The sequence below is a fragment of the Halichoerus grypus genome, chromosome 3 (assembly GCF_964656455.1).
Source record: "Halichoerus grypus chromosome 3, mHalGry1.hap1.1, whole genome shotgun sequence".
Lineage (NCBI taxonomy): Eukaryota > Metazoa > Chordata > Mammalia > Carnivora > Phocidae > Halichoerus > Halichoerus grypus.
In genome coordinates, this window is record NC_135714.1 from 153,623,821 (window position 1) to 153,637,826 (window position 14,006).

The following is a 14,006-nucleotide window of genomic DNA, read 5'->3' on the forward strand; positions in this document are numbered from 1 at the left end:
TGTCTTTTTGTTTTTTCCTTTCATGATCAGAACAAAAAAAAAGCCCGGGGAAAGAAATCATCTCTCCTTCTGTGTCTGGGTAAGACCCCATAACCATCATTTCCCAATCAGGAACAAGTTTCCATGACAACCACGCTTCCCAATACCACCACTAACTTAGCAGGTAGTGTTCTCATCAAACACAGAGTTCTTTACCACCCTCCGTGGCTTCCATACAAGACTCTAGGATACCAGCTGTTTGCATGAACTGTATCTTAAAAGAGTTTTGTTCTCTGCCCTTTGAAACATCAGAAAGACAAAAAAAAAAATTTCTTGGTATTTTCTTTACTTGCAATCATTAAAAAGCATGCCAATTTTTTAAAACTATAGTGGAGGGATGGACATGAAAGAGAGTGTGGGACTCAATGGAAGGAAGTATGAATGGACGAATGGAGAATCACTGGGATGTGAGAGACGCCATGGTCAGTGGCATAAACTTGATGCTGAGAGTCAATGAGGTTGGAATTCCTTATATATGTGACCTTGGGGAAGTTCCTCTTCCTCTCTAAGCCTCCACATGCCCTCTGTAAAGGACAGAAACTGAGACATTTCACAGAATTCTTTGGAAGATTAGATGGAAAAAAAGCAAAGAAGCAAAAAGTGCTTCTTACAGTGTCTGACACATAGTAGGAGTTCAACAAAGGGAAATTAGCATACTGTTCTTATTAACATAAAGAGGTGAATCGGAACAAGTCTGAGCAAACAAGCAACCAAGTATTCTAATTGATTATTAACATTTTGCTGGTGGAGAATAACAGTACAAGCAGCAGATATTTGGAGGTTTTCTTAGCAACCTTTTCTCTTGGGCTATTAAGTCAGGTCTGCAATTACGGGAAGGAATCTATTCATTTCCATTCCTGAGACTTAAGAGGATACACCTGGGCAATCTCCAGGGTTCATCTGAATCTATTTATAGCTCTGCATAAGCATTTGTTTAATTTCAAAACAGATGCAAAGAAAAAACTTGGATTAACCATTAAAGTATTTGTTCAATATTCCACATTCTCAACACCAATGAGTGTATTTCAGTTCTTCTGTAAAGGCAAGGAAAACAAGAATATGTATGTTTTTATGATAGTTTCAATATTGCATAGCTCAAATTTCATTTCAAAATCAGAATTCATATTGTAGCAAACAAACCATCATGCTCATTATTGAACAAACTCCCATACTCCAACTCCTCCCCCAACTGCATTCACGGTGCCCTCAGGGAGCTGAGAGGGCCTTCCACAAGTAACACCAATTCAACCTTTTGTTTTTAAAAGATAAAACTATTTATGTATTTTTAAAATCCCATTTTTGTCATTATGGTGGACTATATATCTAGATAATAAACCCTCCCTATTAAGAACTCTTAAGAGGGGCGCCAGGGTGGCTCAGTCAGTTAAACATCCAACTCTTGATTTTGGGTCAGGTCATGATCTCAGGGTCCTGAGATCGAGCTCTGCATTGGGCTCCGTGCTTAGCAGGGAGTCTGCTTGAGATCCTCTCTCCCTCTCCCTCTGCCCCTCCCCCTACTCATGCTCCCTCGCTCTCTAAAATAAATAAATAAATCTAAAGAAAAGAACTCAAGATGTTGAATAAAATATTTTTTAAATGTGTTTTACAGTATGGATGTTCCTCAAAACATTAAAAATAAAACTATTCTATGATCCAGCAATCTCGCTTCTGGATATATATCCTAATGAAATGGAATCAGTAACTCAAAGAGAAAACTATGCTCCCATGTTCACCTCAGCATTATCCACAATAGCGATGGCTTGGAAACAACTGAAGTGTCCATCAGCAGAAGAATGGATAAAGGTATCGTGGTATATATATAACACAATCTTATTCAGCCTTACACATGAAGACAATTCTGCCACTTGCAACAATATGGATGAGGCTGGAAGAAATTATGCTAAGTGAAATTAATCCAGACACAGAAAAAAATGTATACTGCATGTTCTCACTTGTATGTGGAATCTAAAAAAATCACACTCATAGAACAGAGAGTAGAATGGTGGTTACCAAGGGCAGGAGTAGAAGGAAGCAGGGAAATGTTGGTCAAAAGATACAAACTTTCTGTTATGGAGGATGAATTAGTTCTAGAGAGCTAATGTACAGCACAGTGATGGTAGTTAATAATACTGTATTGTTCACTTGAAATCTGCTAAGAGAGTAGATCACAGGCACTCTTGCCACAAAAAAAAAAGAAAGTATTTGAGGAGATGGGTATGTTAATTAGCTTGACTATTAGTAATCATTTCACTCTGTATTATCAAAACATCATGTCATACACCTTCAATATATACCATTCTTATTTGAAAAATGGAAAAAAAGTATTTAAAAGAGAAAACACTGTGTTTTAAGTACTATGTGAGCTGGCAGAGAAGTAAAGGAAATCCTTGAAGCCAGAACAAAAAACAGATCCAGAATGGCTGTCTGGTATCTGAGCTAGAATTTGCCACGGGGGCATCTCCCTATCCTGGTAGCCAAATATTTTTCTGTAAAGGGCTAACTCATAAATGTTTTAAGTTTTGCAGGCCATACCATCTCTGTCACATCCACTCAACTGTGCCATTGTGCCATGAAAGCATTCACAGCTAATATATAAATAAATGGGTATGGCTGGGTTTCTAGAAGACTTTATTTACATAACCTGGCAGTGGGTAGGATTTAGCCTGCAAGCCACAGTTTGCCAATCCCTTCATTATAGACTAGATTTGAATGTCTTACCCACAGAGAAACAATTACAGTGTGTGACGTTTTTGCCATATAGTAGACCACTGCAGTCTTTACATCCCTCTGTATACCTGCCTTTGGGGGATCCCTCCCGCATTGACTCTGGGCTAGACCACGTGACTTGTTTTGGCCAGTGGGACACTAGTAAATGTGATATAAACAGAAACTTGAAGAGTGCTAGCACAATGGGGCTTATCCTCTCTTGCGGCTCCTGGGATCTCTGCACCCACCACCATGTGAATTTGCCCAGGCTGGTGTGCTGAAGACATGGTACATCATTCCCCCTACCCCAGCCAACAAAAAGGGACAGCCAGCACCAAATGCAGACCTATGAGTGAAGCCATCCTAGACCAACTAATCCCCAGGCAGCCTACCAGTTGACTAGAGTCACATGAGTGAGCCCAGACGAGACCAGCAGAAGAACCACCAAGATGAGAGCAGTCCAAATTGCTGATCCACGTAATCATAAACTAATGAGTGATTGCTTTAGAATTAAATTTTGCAGTGATTATTCTGCAACAAAAGCTAAATGATACATTCCATAGGAAATCTATTATCTTCTAAAAATATAAAGTGAGAGGGGGAGCCTGGGTGGCTCAGTCAACTGAGTGTCTGACTCTTGGTTTTGGCTCAGACCATGATCTCAGGTTCATGGGATCAAGCCCCGTGTTAAGGTCTGCACCTCAGCCAGGAGTCTGCTTGAGATTCTCTCCCTCTCCCTCTGCCCCTCCCGCGGCTTGCACATGTGCGCACTCTCTCTGAAATAAATAAATCTTTAAAAAAATAAAATAAAAACATAAAGTGAGAGATCAACAAGTATACTTATAGAAATGGGAAAGAAAAGACTAAGACAACACAAAAAATTATATTTGCATTTTAAAGATCCTGTCACCTGCCAGCAGAGACAAGCCCTTTGTTGCTCCTTATAATCGAAGTTGGAGCAAATTCTTCCTACCTGAACAGACTTCTTTATAAGTAGGATTGGGAGTGTAGCCTCCTGCATAACCAACTTGAGTTGAATATACTCCTTTCATGGTCCAGAATTTCCTCTCAGCTCCCCAGAAACAGCCCATTCCTAAGAAAAACATAAGACACTGATTAATCCTTTGTCAAAAGCAATCATTGCATATTAGAAGCCCTGTTTTAATAGAAAAGAGAAGTTATTCATGTCATTTAGTAATCAAAAATAACTAAGGTTTATCCTTTAAAGAAGGACAGTTTTATGGAGGCAACCTAAGTGTCCATCAATAGATGATGGATAAGGAAGATGTGGTACACACACACAAACACACACATGCACATGCACACACACACTGGAATATCACGCAACCACAAAAAAGGATGAGATCATGCCACGTGAGACAAAATGAATGTACCTAGGGAGTATTATGCTAAGTGAAATAAGTCAGACTCAGAAAGACTAACACCATATGATTTCACTCATAAGTTGAATCAAAAAACTAATAACAACAACAAGAAATGAACAAACAACAAAGAGCAGAATCAGACCTATAAATTCAGAGAACTGATGGTTGCCAGGGAGAAGTAGTTGGAGGATGGGCAAAATAGGTGAGAGGGAGTAGGAGATACAGGCTTCCAGTTATGGAATGAGTAAGTCACAGGAATAAAAGGCACAGCATAAGGAATATAGGCAATGATACTGTAATAGCATTGTATCTGAACAGATGGTAGCTACACTTACGGTGAACATAGCATAATGGGTAAACTTGTTGAACCACTATGCTGTACACCTAAGACTAATGTAACATTGTGTGTCAACTATACTCAAATTAAAAAGAAACATGTTAGAAATCAGGAAGAAAAGAATCAAATTAATTTAGAACAATTTTTAACATCTAAAATAATTTTATTTAAGGTTCTTTGCATAGACTGTATCTTTGCTTTAGTTGTGCAAAAAGTTAGCCTCAAATTTTAATGAAGTTAGTAAAGTATACCTTTCCAAATAACATAGTAAAAAGATAATTGCATTTGATGAATGATTTCAACACACAATTCATTATGGACTTGTTAAAACATAATAACTTGTGGGACACCTAAGTGGCTCAGTCGTTAAGCATCTGCCTTCAGCTCAAGTCATGGTCCCAGGATCCTGGGATCGAGCCCCACATCGGGCTTTCTGCTCAGCGGGAAGCCTGCTTCTCCCTCTCCCACTCCCCCTGCTTGTGTTCCCTCTCTCGCTGTGTTTCTCTGTCAAATAAATAAATAAAATCTTTAAAAACAAAACAAAACAAAAAAACATAATAACTTGTATTAAAAGCATAAATTTATTTAATGATCAGCATCCTGGTCATGCTTTTGAAAAAAATTCCAACAAAGAAAGGTAACACTAACTTACTGACTTAAATGGGAAAACATCCCAAAATCAACACAGATTGATGCAGTTTTTTTTTTTTAAAGATTTTATTTATTTGACAGAGAGAGACTCAGCGAGAGAGGGAACACAAGCAGGGGGAGTGGGAGAGGGAGAAGCAGGCTTCCTGCAGAGCAGGGAGCCTGATGCGGGGCTCGATCCCAGGACCCTGGGATCATGACCTGAGCCGAAGGCAGACGCTTAACGACTGAGCCACCCAGGCGCCCCGATTGATGCAGTTTTCAATTAACAATTTCACATAATGTGTTCAGTTTCTTCAAAAATGTTTAAGTCATTATAAACTTTCATGTGATAAATCACTGCTCACCAAAGGGTGAGTTCTGTTACTAAATATAATGACTGAGGAAACAGAGAAGGGGGAAGGCAGAGAAAGAGACAGCAACAAATACACAAAGGAACTCACAAAAATAGCATTCCATCCAACTAGCAAACATTGTGCTCATATCAGTAGTTACTGGATTCTTTTGGAACATATGGTGAAAACCAAGACCTAGCTCCCAAGAATGCACATACTTACACACTTCGAAAATGTAGCATTACATCTTCCTGGGCTCCAAATAAAGAGCCCTCGCTTTCTACCATGAGTTTCTAAACTGTCCACAATTGCTATTCTGTGACCAACTTCTAGATGTAAGTAAGATCACTGCCTTGCTCAAGTTTTATACAGCTTTATTAAGTCATATATAATTAAGATCTTGGGAAGAACAACAGTTGGCAAATTAATATATGCCTCCTACTTCTACAATCACTGGATTTGTTAGACTTGATGACAGAACTGAAAGAAAAATTAGATGGAAGTTTACTGAAATTCTTGACACTTGTTAATATTCTAAAATACAGAACAGTAATAACCAAGATGCAATGTGCATAATGATATACATTATACAAAAATATATTTGCTCAAGTGTGAGGGGAAATACATTGACCAAAAATAGATTAACAGTTAAAAAATAGGATAGAGCCATATGACAAAAATTCATATAGTAAAAAAATTACTGTTGTGATAACAATGCAACATGGAAATATGTATATGATTATATCATAATTAAGGCTAAATTTAAAAGGAAAAAAACACAAGTATATGCATGTTCTTATTAAAACTATGAAAACAATATCCATCCCGAAATAGATGAGAAGGAAATATACAAAGTTATACCTATGATTGTTTTATAGTGGTGAGAATACAGGAATTTTTTCATTTTTCAAGTGTGTTTGTAATAGATTCATATTACTTTAAAAATGAAAAATGTATACTTTTTAAAAAAAAAGTCAAAGAAAAACATAACCATATGCATTGTTTGAGTTACAAGTGCAAGACACCATTCTTCCTGTTTACAAGTGAGTTGTTTGCTGCTAGTGAATATAGCTAAATATTTATTGAGTATTTATAAAAATGGACTATCCTCAAATCTCTGGAACAAGAATTCACTGTTAATTTTACTTCATTGCATTTCTGGGATCAGGGAATTGTATTAGTCAAGGTTTTCCAGAGAAACAGACCAATAGGATATATAGAGAGAAATTTATTATGAGGATTAGCTCCTGCAGTTGTAGAGGCTGAGAAGTCCATGATGGTCTGCAAGCCAGAGACCCAGGAAAGCTGGTACTATAATCCCAGTCCAAACTCAAAGGCCTGAGAACCAGGCGAGCCAGTGATGTAAGTCCCCATCCAAGTCTGAAGGCTGCAGAGTCAGCATCACTGATGCACAAGGGCAGGAAAAGATGGATGTCCCAGCTCAAACAAAGAGTAAATTCACCCTTCTGGCATTTTATTCTATCTGGATCCTTGACAGATTGGAGGATGCCCACCCACATTGGTGAGGGTGATCTTTCCTAAATCTACCAATTCAAATGCTGATCTCTTTCCAAAACATCCTCACAGACACATCTGGAAATGGCTATCTGGGCATCCCTCAGCCATGTCAAGTTGACACATAAAATAAACCACTACAGGAATGATGACAGTGAATCTCTGGAGAAGGATAAGTAAAAAGTGAGGTGGGCAGCATTACTGAGCATAAAAGGCCACAAACAGCACCCAGGAGTTGTGCAGTGTGATAAACTGAAGGCACTCTAGCCCCTGACATTCAGAAGTCTGTGAGGTTCACTGAATAAAATACTTCTTTCTCGCACAACGACTAACATTGATGGTACCAAAGGGTACTTCAAGCTTTCAGCATTCTATGCACAAGGTACATGATGGGCCATTTTAGCAGCCAGCCTAACCTGACCATTGTCTCTAGTCTCACCCTGATGGCCCCAGACTTTATATCTTCACTATAGCCTCATGCTATATAGAGCTATAACACTTAAAATGGATCTTGGCCAGATCAAACAAAATATTTACTGCAAGTTATTTAATCCCCTTTTGATGTTTAATAGGGATCAAGAAAAGACCCCTGTTAGAAGGAGGATGACCCCGCTCCAGCTGGGCACAGGCCTCCAGGGGAGGTCATGCGTGGCTGAAAATAATGCTTTGGGGACCTGGTGTGTAATCAATGTCAAAATTTCTGGAGAGGTACTTAACTTGGAATAAGGGTTGTTGTAGGAATAAAACTCCTCCTTGAAGCAATCAGATGTTTCATCTAGTGGCTTCCAGTATAACCTAAGCATTCTATTATTTGATTTTGAGTGTGTGTGTGTGTGGGTGCGTGCGTGTGCTTAAACAAAGAAAAAAGTTTATGACAGAATTTCTCAGAACTTACAACAATCTAGTAAAAAACATAAACATCAACAAATATATATATTAAAAAAGATATAGTATGCATTATTATTTTAAGATATTTTATATCTTGGGGGGCACCTGGGTGGCTCAGTTGGTTGACTGTCTGACTCTTGATTTCGGTTCAGGTCATGATCTCAGGGTCATGAGATCGAACCCGAGATCAGGCTCTGCACTGGGTGTGGAGCCTGCTTGGGATTCTCTCTCTCCCTCTCCCCCTGCCCCCAGGTGCCCCCCTTCTTGCACACTGTCTCTCTAAAAAAGTTAAGTAAATAATTAATTAAATATTTTATATTATTAACTGTTTATTATAAAGTAAAACACAGGTACAGAAAAGCTACACAGAACACATGCATACCTCAATGCATTATTATTAGGCAAACATCCTTATAACTACCAGCCGGGTCAAGAAATGGAAATTGTCCATCCCCTTCAGAACTCCTCCTTGTATCACACCCCAATCACAACTCCCTTCCTCCCCTAAAAGTAACCACTCTCTGATCTTTACAGTAATCACCTCCTTCTGTTTCTTTATATGTTTATCACTCGAGGTGTCCATCCTGATACTATTGTTCAGTTGTGCTCATTTTTTTTTTAAATTTGATATGGCCTTAAGTTCTTTTTTTTTTTTATTAATTATGTTATGTTAATCACCATACATTACATCATTAGTTTTTGATGTAGTGTTCCATGATTCATTGTTTGTGCATAACACCCAGTGCTCCATGCAGAACGTGCCCTCTTTAATACCCATCACCAGGCTAACCCACCCCCCCACCCCCTCCCCTCTAGAACCCTCAGTTTGTTTTTCAGAGTCCATAGTCTCTCATCGTTCATCTCCCCCTCCGATTTCCCCCCCTTCATTCTTCCCCTCCTGCTATCTTCTTCTTTTTTTTTTTTTTAACATATAATGTATTATTTGCTTCAGAGGTACAGGTCTGTGATTCAACAGTATTGCACAATTCACAGTGCTCACCATAGCACATACCCTCCCCAGTGTCCATCACCCAGCCACCCCATCCCTCCCACCCCCCACCACTCCAGCAACCCTCAGTTTGTTTCCTGAGATTAAGAATTCCTCATATCAGTGAGGTCATGTGATACATGTCTTTCTCTGATTGACTTATTTTGCTCAGCATAATACCCTCCAGTTCCATCCACGTCGTTGCAAATGGCAAGATTTCATTCTTTTTGATGGCTGCATAATATTCCGTTGTATGTGTGTGTGTATATATATATATATATATATATCTCACATCTTCTTTATCCATTCATCTGGCCTTAAGTTCTTTTAATCAACAGGTTCCCTCTCCATTCTTTTCCTTCTGATTTATCCACTGAAGAAAACAGGAGTCACTGACCTGCAGAGCTTCCCACAATGTAGATTTTGCCAATTGCATTCTCATGGCACAATTCAACTTGTTCCTCTATCCTTGGTATTTCCTGCAAATTTGCTGGACCCAGAACCTTGAACAGACTCAGATTTCAACCTTTGGCAAAACTATATGTGATACTATGTTCTTTTTAATGCAACTTTTAAAAATTTTTTTCCAGCTTTATTGAGATATAATTGATCTATGACATTGTGCAAGTTAAGGTACACAACATGATTTGGCATATATATAAAATGAATAATTACAACAATAAGTTTAGTTAACACATCCATCACCTCACATAATTACAATTTATTTTTATAGTAAAAACATTTAAGATTTACTAGCAACTTTCAAGTATACAATATTATTAACTATAGTAATCATAATGTATATTAGATCCCCAGAACTTATCCATCTTATAACCAGAAGTTTGTACCCTTTGACCAACATCTACCCATTACTCCTACCTCCCCAGCCCCCAGAAACCACCATTCTACTCTCCTTTCTATGAATTTAGCTTTTTTAAGATTCAAAAATTAGTGAGATCAGATGGCATTTGTCTTTCTCAGTCTGACCGATTTCCCTTAGCATAATGCCCTCAAGGTCTATCCATGTTGTTACAAATAGCAGGATTTCCTTATTTTTTATGGCCAAATAGTATTCCACTGTATACAGACCACATCTTCTTCATCTAATCTGTCAAAGAACACTTAGGTTATTTCCCATGTATTGGTTACTATGAATAATGTTGGAATGAACATGGGGGTGTACATATCTCTCCATGATAGTGATTTCATTTACTTTAAATATATACCCAGAAGTAAGACGCTGGATCATATGGTAGTTCTATTTTTAATTTTTGAAAAATCTCCATACTATTTTCCATAATGACTGTGCCACTTCCCATTCCTATCAACAGCACACTGGGGTTCCCTTTCCACCACATCCTAGCAACACCTGTGATCTTTTGTCTTTTTGGTAACAGCCATTCCAACAGGTGTGAGGTGATACCTAACTGTGGTTTTGATTTGCATTTCCCTGGTCATTAATGATGTTGAGTGTGTTTTCAGGTACCTGTTGGCCATTTGTATGCCTTCTTTGGAAAAATGTCTTCATTTTCAATCAAATTTTGGGCGGTATTTTTGGTATTGAGTTGTAGGAGCTCCTTGTATATTTTGGATATGAACTCTTTATCTGATACATGGTTTGCAATTACTTCCTCCATTCCATTGTCTCTGCATTCTGCTGATTGTTTCTTTTGCTGTGCAGAAGCTTCTTATTTTGATGTATTCCCACTTACTTGATTTTGTTTTTGTTGCTTGTGTTTTTGGTGTCATATCCAAAGTATCATTGTCAAGACCAATGTCAAGGAGCTTTTTCTCTAAGTTTTCTTCTAAAAGTTTTATGATTTCAGGTCTCAGTGTTCAAATCTTCAATCCATTTCAAGTTATTTTTTGTGAGTGGTGTAAGATAGGGGTCCAGTTTCACTTTCTGCATGTAAATATCCACTTTTCTCAACATGATTTATGTAAAAGACTATCTTTTCCCCATTTAGTATTCTTGGCTCAATTATCAATTATTAGTTGATATTAGTTAACCATATATGTGTGAGTTTATTTCTGGGCTCTCTATTCTATTCCATTGGTCTATGTGTCTGTTTTTATGGCAGTACCCTACTGTTTTGATTACCATAGCTTTGTAGTATAATTTGAAATCATAAAGTGTGATGCTTAGAGCTTTGTTCTTCTTTCTCAGAACTGCTTTGGCTATTTGAGGTATTTTGTGGTGCCATACAAATTTTGTATTGTTTTTCTATTTCTGTGAAAAATGCCACTGGAATTTTGATATTAAGTTTGATATGGGATTGCATTAAATCTATAGATGGCTTTAGGGAGTATGGACATCTTAACAATATTAATTCTTCCAATTCATGAACATGGAATATCTTTCCATTTCTGTTTGTCTTCTTCAATTTCTTTCATCAATATCTTATAGTTTTTGGTGCACAGATTACTTCACTTCCTCAGGTAAATTTATTCCTAAGTATTTTATTGGTTTTGATGTCATTGTGAGTGGGATTATTTTCTTTATTTCTCTTTCAGATATTTCACTGTTAGTGTATAGAAATGCAACTGATTTTTGGATGTTGATTTTGTATACTGAAATTTTACTGAATTCATATTAGTTCTAACAGCTTTTTTTTTTTTTTTTTTTTGGTGAAGTTTTAGGGTTTTTTCCATATAAGATAATGCCATCTTCAGACAGAGAAAATTTTACTTCTTCCTTTCTGATAGGATGCCTTTTATTTCTTTTTCTTGCCTAATTACGCTGGCTAAAACTTCCAGCACTATGTTAAATTGGACTTTTGAGAGTGAGCACCCTTTTCTTGTTTCTGATCTGAGCAGAAAAGCTTTCAGCTTTTTCACCATTGAGTATGATGTTAGCTATGGGTCTGTCATATATGGCCTTTATTATGTTGAGGTATGTTCCCTCTATATCTTCTTAAATTTGTGGAGAGTGTTTGTCATGAAAGGGTGTTGAATTTTGGCAAAAAGTTTTTCTGCATCTTTGAGTCATATGGTTTTTATCCTTCATTCCATTAATATGATGTATCACATTTATTGTTTTACATATGCTGACCCATCCTTGCATCCTAGGGATAAATCCCACTTGATCATAGTGCATGATCCTTTTAATATGCTTTTGAGTTTTGGCTTGCTAATATTTTGTTGAGAATTTTTGCATTTATGTTCTTCAGGGATGCTGGCCTGTAATTGTCCTGTAGCATCTTTATCTGGCTTCAGTATCAGGGTAATGCTGTCCTCATAAAATGAGTTTTGGAGCATTCTTTCCTTTTCAGTTTTTTTGGAGAATTTGAGAAGGATCAGCATTAATTCTTTAATGTTTGGTAGAATTCACCAGTGAAGCCAAATGGTCCTGGGCTTTTTTTTGTTGGAAGATTTTTGATTATTGCCTCAATCTCCTTCGTCCCATTGATTTGTTCAGGTTTTCTATTCTTCATGGTAGGTTTGGTAGGCTATATGTTTCCAGGAATTTATGCATTTCTTCTGTTATCTAATTTGTTGCCATATAATTTTGCATAGTGGTTTCTTATGATAATAACTTACTTTACATCACATTCAAAAACTCTGCACTTTATTTCTCCTCCCCTCATACTCATTTTTTGATGTCACAGTTTTTATATTGTGCACCTGTTAATAAATTATTATAGCTATATTTTCATTATTTTTTAACTTATATACTAGAGTTAAAGTAATTTACATACCTCCATTGCTGTATTAGATTCTGCATTTGACTATATATTTACCTTTACCAGTCAGTTTTATACTTTCATATGTTTTCATGTTGTTATTTAGTATACCTTCATTTCAATTTAAAGAACTCCCCTTAGCATTTCTTGTAAGACAAATCTAATAGTAATGAACTCCCTTAGCTTTTGTTTGTTTGGAAATGCCTTTATTTCTTCTTCATTTCTGAAGGACAGTATTGCTTGGTATGGTGTTCTTGGTTGATGTTTTTTTTTTTCTTTCAGCACTTTGAATATATCATCCCACTGCCTATTGGTCTGCAAGGTTTCTGCAGAAAAGTCCACTGATAGCCTAATGGGGATTCCCTTGTATGTAATGAGTCATTTTTCTCTTGCTGCTTTCAAAATTCTCTCCTTGTCTTTGAGTTTTAACATTTTAATTATAATGTGTCTCAGAGTAATCTTCCTTAGGTTAATCTGCTTGCAGTCCTTTGAGCTTCCTGTACTTGGATGTCCATATCTTTCCCAAGATTTGGGAAGTTTTCAGCAATTATTTCTTTAAATAATCTTTCTGGCCCTTTCTATCTTCTTCTGGGACTCCCATGATACAAATGGTCATTCACTTGAGTGCATCCCATAATTCACATAGGTTTTCTTCACTCTTTTTTCTTTTTTCTTTTTGTTCCTCTAGCTGGCTAATTCCAAATGATCTGTCTTTGAGTTTGCTGATTCTTTCTTCTTCATAAGCAAATCTGTTACTGAAGTTCTCTACTGAATTTTCCAGTTCTGTCACTGTATTCTTCAGCTCCAGGATTTCTGGTTAGTTCTTTTAAATGGCTTTATTTCTTTATTAAACTTCTCATTTTGTTCATGTACTGTTTTCCTCAATTCATTTAGTTTTCTATCTATGTTCTCTTGCATTTCATTCAATTTCTTTATGATGATTATTTTGATTCTTTGTCAGGCAAAGAAGATCTCCATTTGCAGTCAGAGCTTTATTAGTTTCCTCTGGTGGTGTCATATTTGCCTGATTCTTCATAATTCATGTAGCCTTGCATTGGTGTCTGTGCATTTAAAGGAGCACACACTTTTTCCAGTCTTTACAGACTGGTTTCTATGTTCTTTGGTCATGAAGCACCTAATATCTAGTTGTCTCTCATTTTGTGATATTAGCAACCATTTATACTCAATGCTTAGATGTTAATTCCCTGAGAGTTGCAAAATGGTGATCTTCTAATTCTATCACTTCTTTTACATTTATTAGTTGAAAAATCTTAATAATGAGAAGCTTCTTCTCAGCTACTTTTTGTTACTCAGTGGTTCAGTTCATAAAAGAAAGGGAAAATAAATGTTTGATTATGTCTATTTACTTAGCAGTCTTTAAGATGATGAACTTGCCCACTCCAAGGTTGACCAATTTGTTTTTAAAATATCATTATAAACTCATTCATTTAAACATATTTTATATGTTTCACCATTTCAATC

At 36.9% G+C, this 14,006-nt stretch overlaps 1 protein-coding gene across 8 annotated transcripts in view; it reads right to left on the reverse strand.

The window, feature by feature from the left end:
* Window positions 1-14,006, reverse strand: part of MSRA (methionine sulfoxide reductase A) — a 482,141-nt gene that overhangs the window by 267,126 nt on the left and 201,009 nt on the right. For all 8 annotated transcript variants that reach the window (XM_036106018.2, XM_036106015.2, XM_036106014.2 and 5 more), the window contains one exon: window positions 3,719-3,838. In XM_036106018.2, coding sequence (XP_035961911.1) covers window positions 3,719-3,838 — 120 coding nt within the window. The remainder of the gene's footprint in view (window positions 1-3,718; window positions 3,839-14,006) is intronic.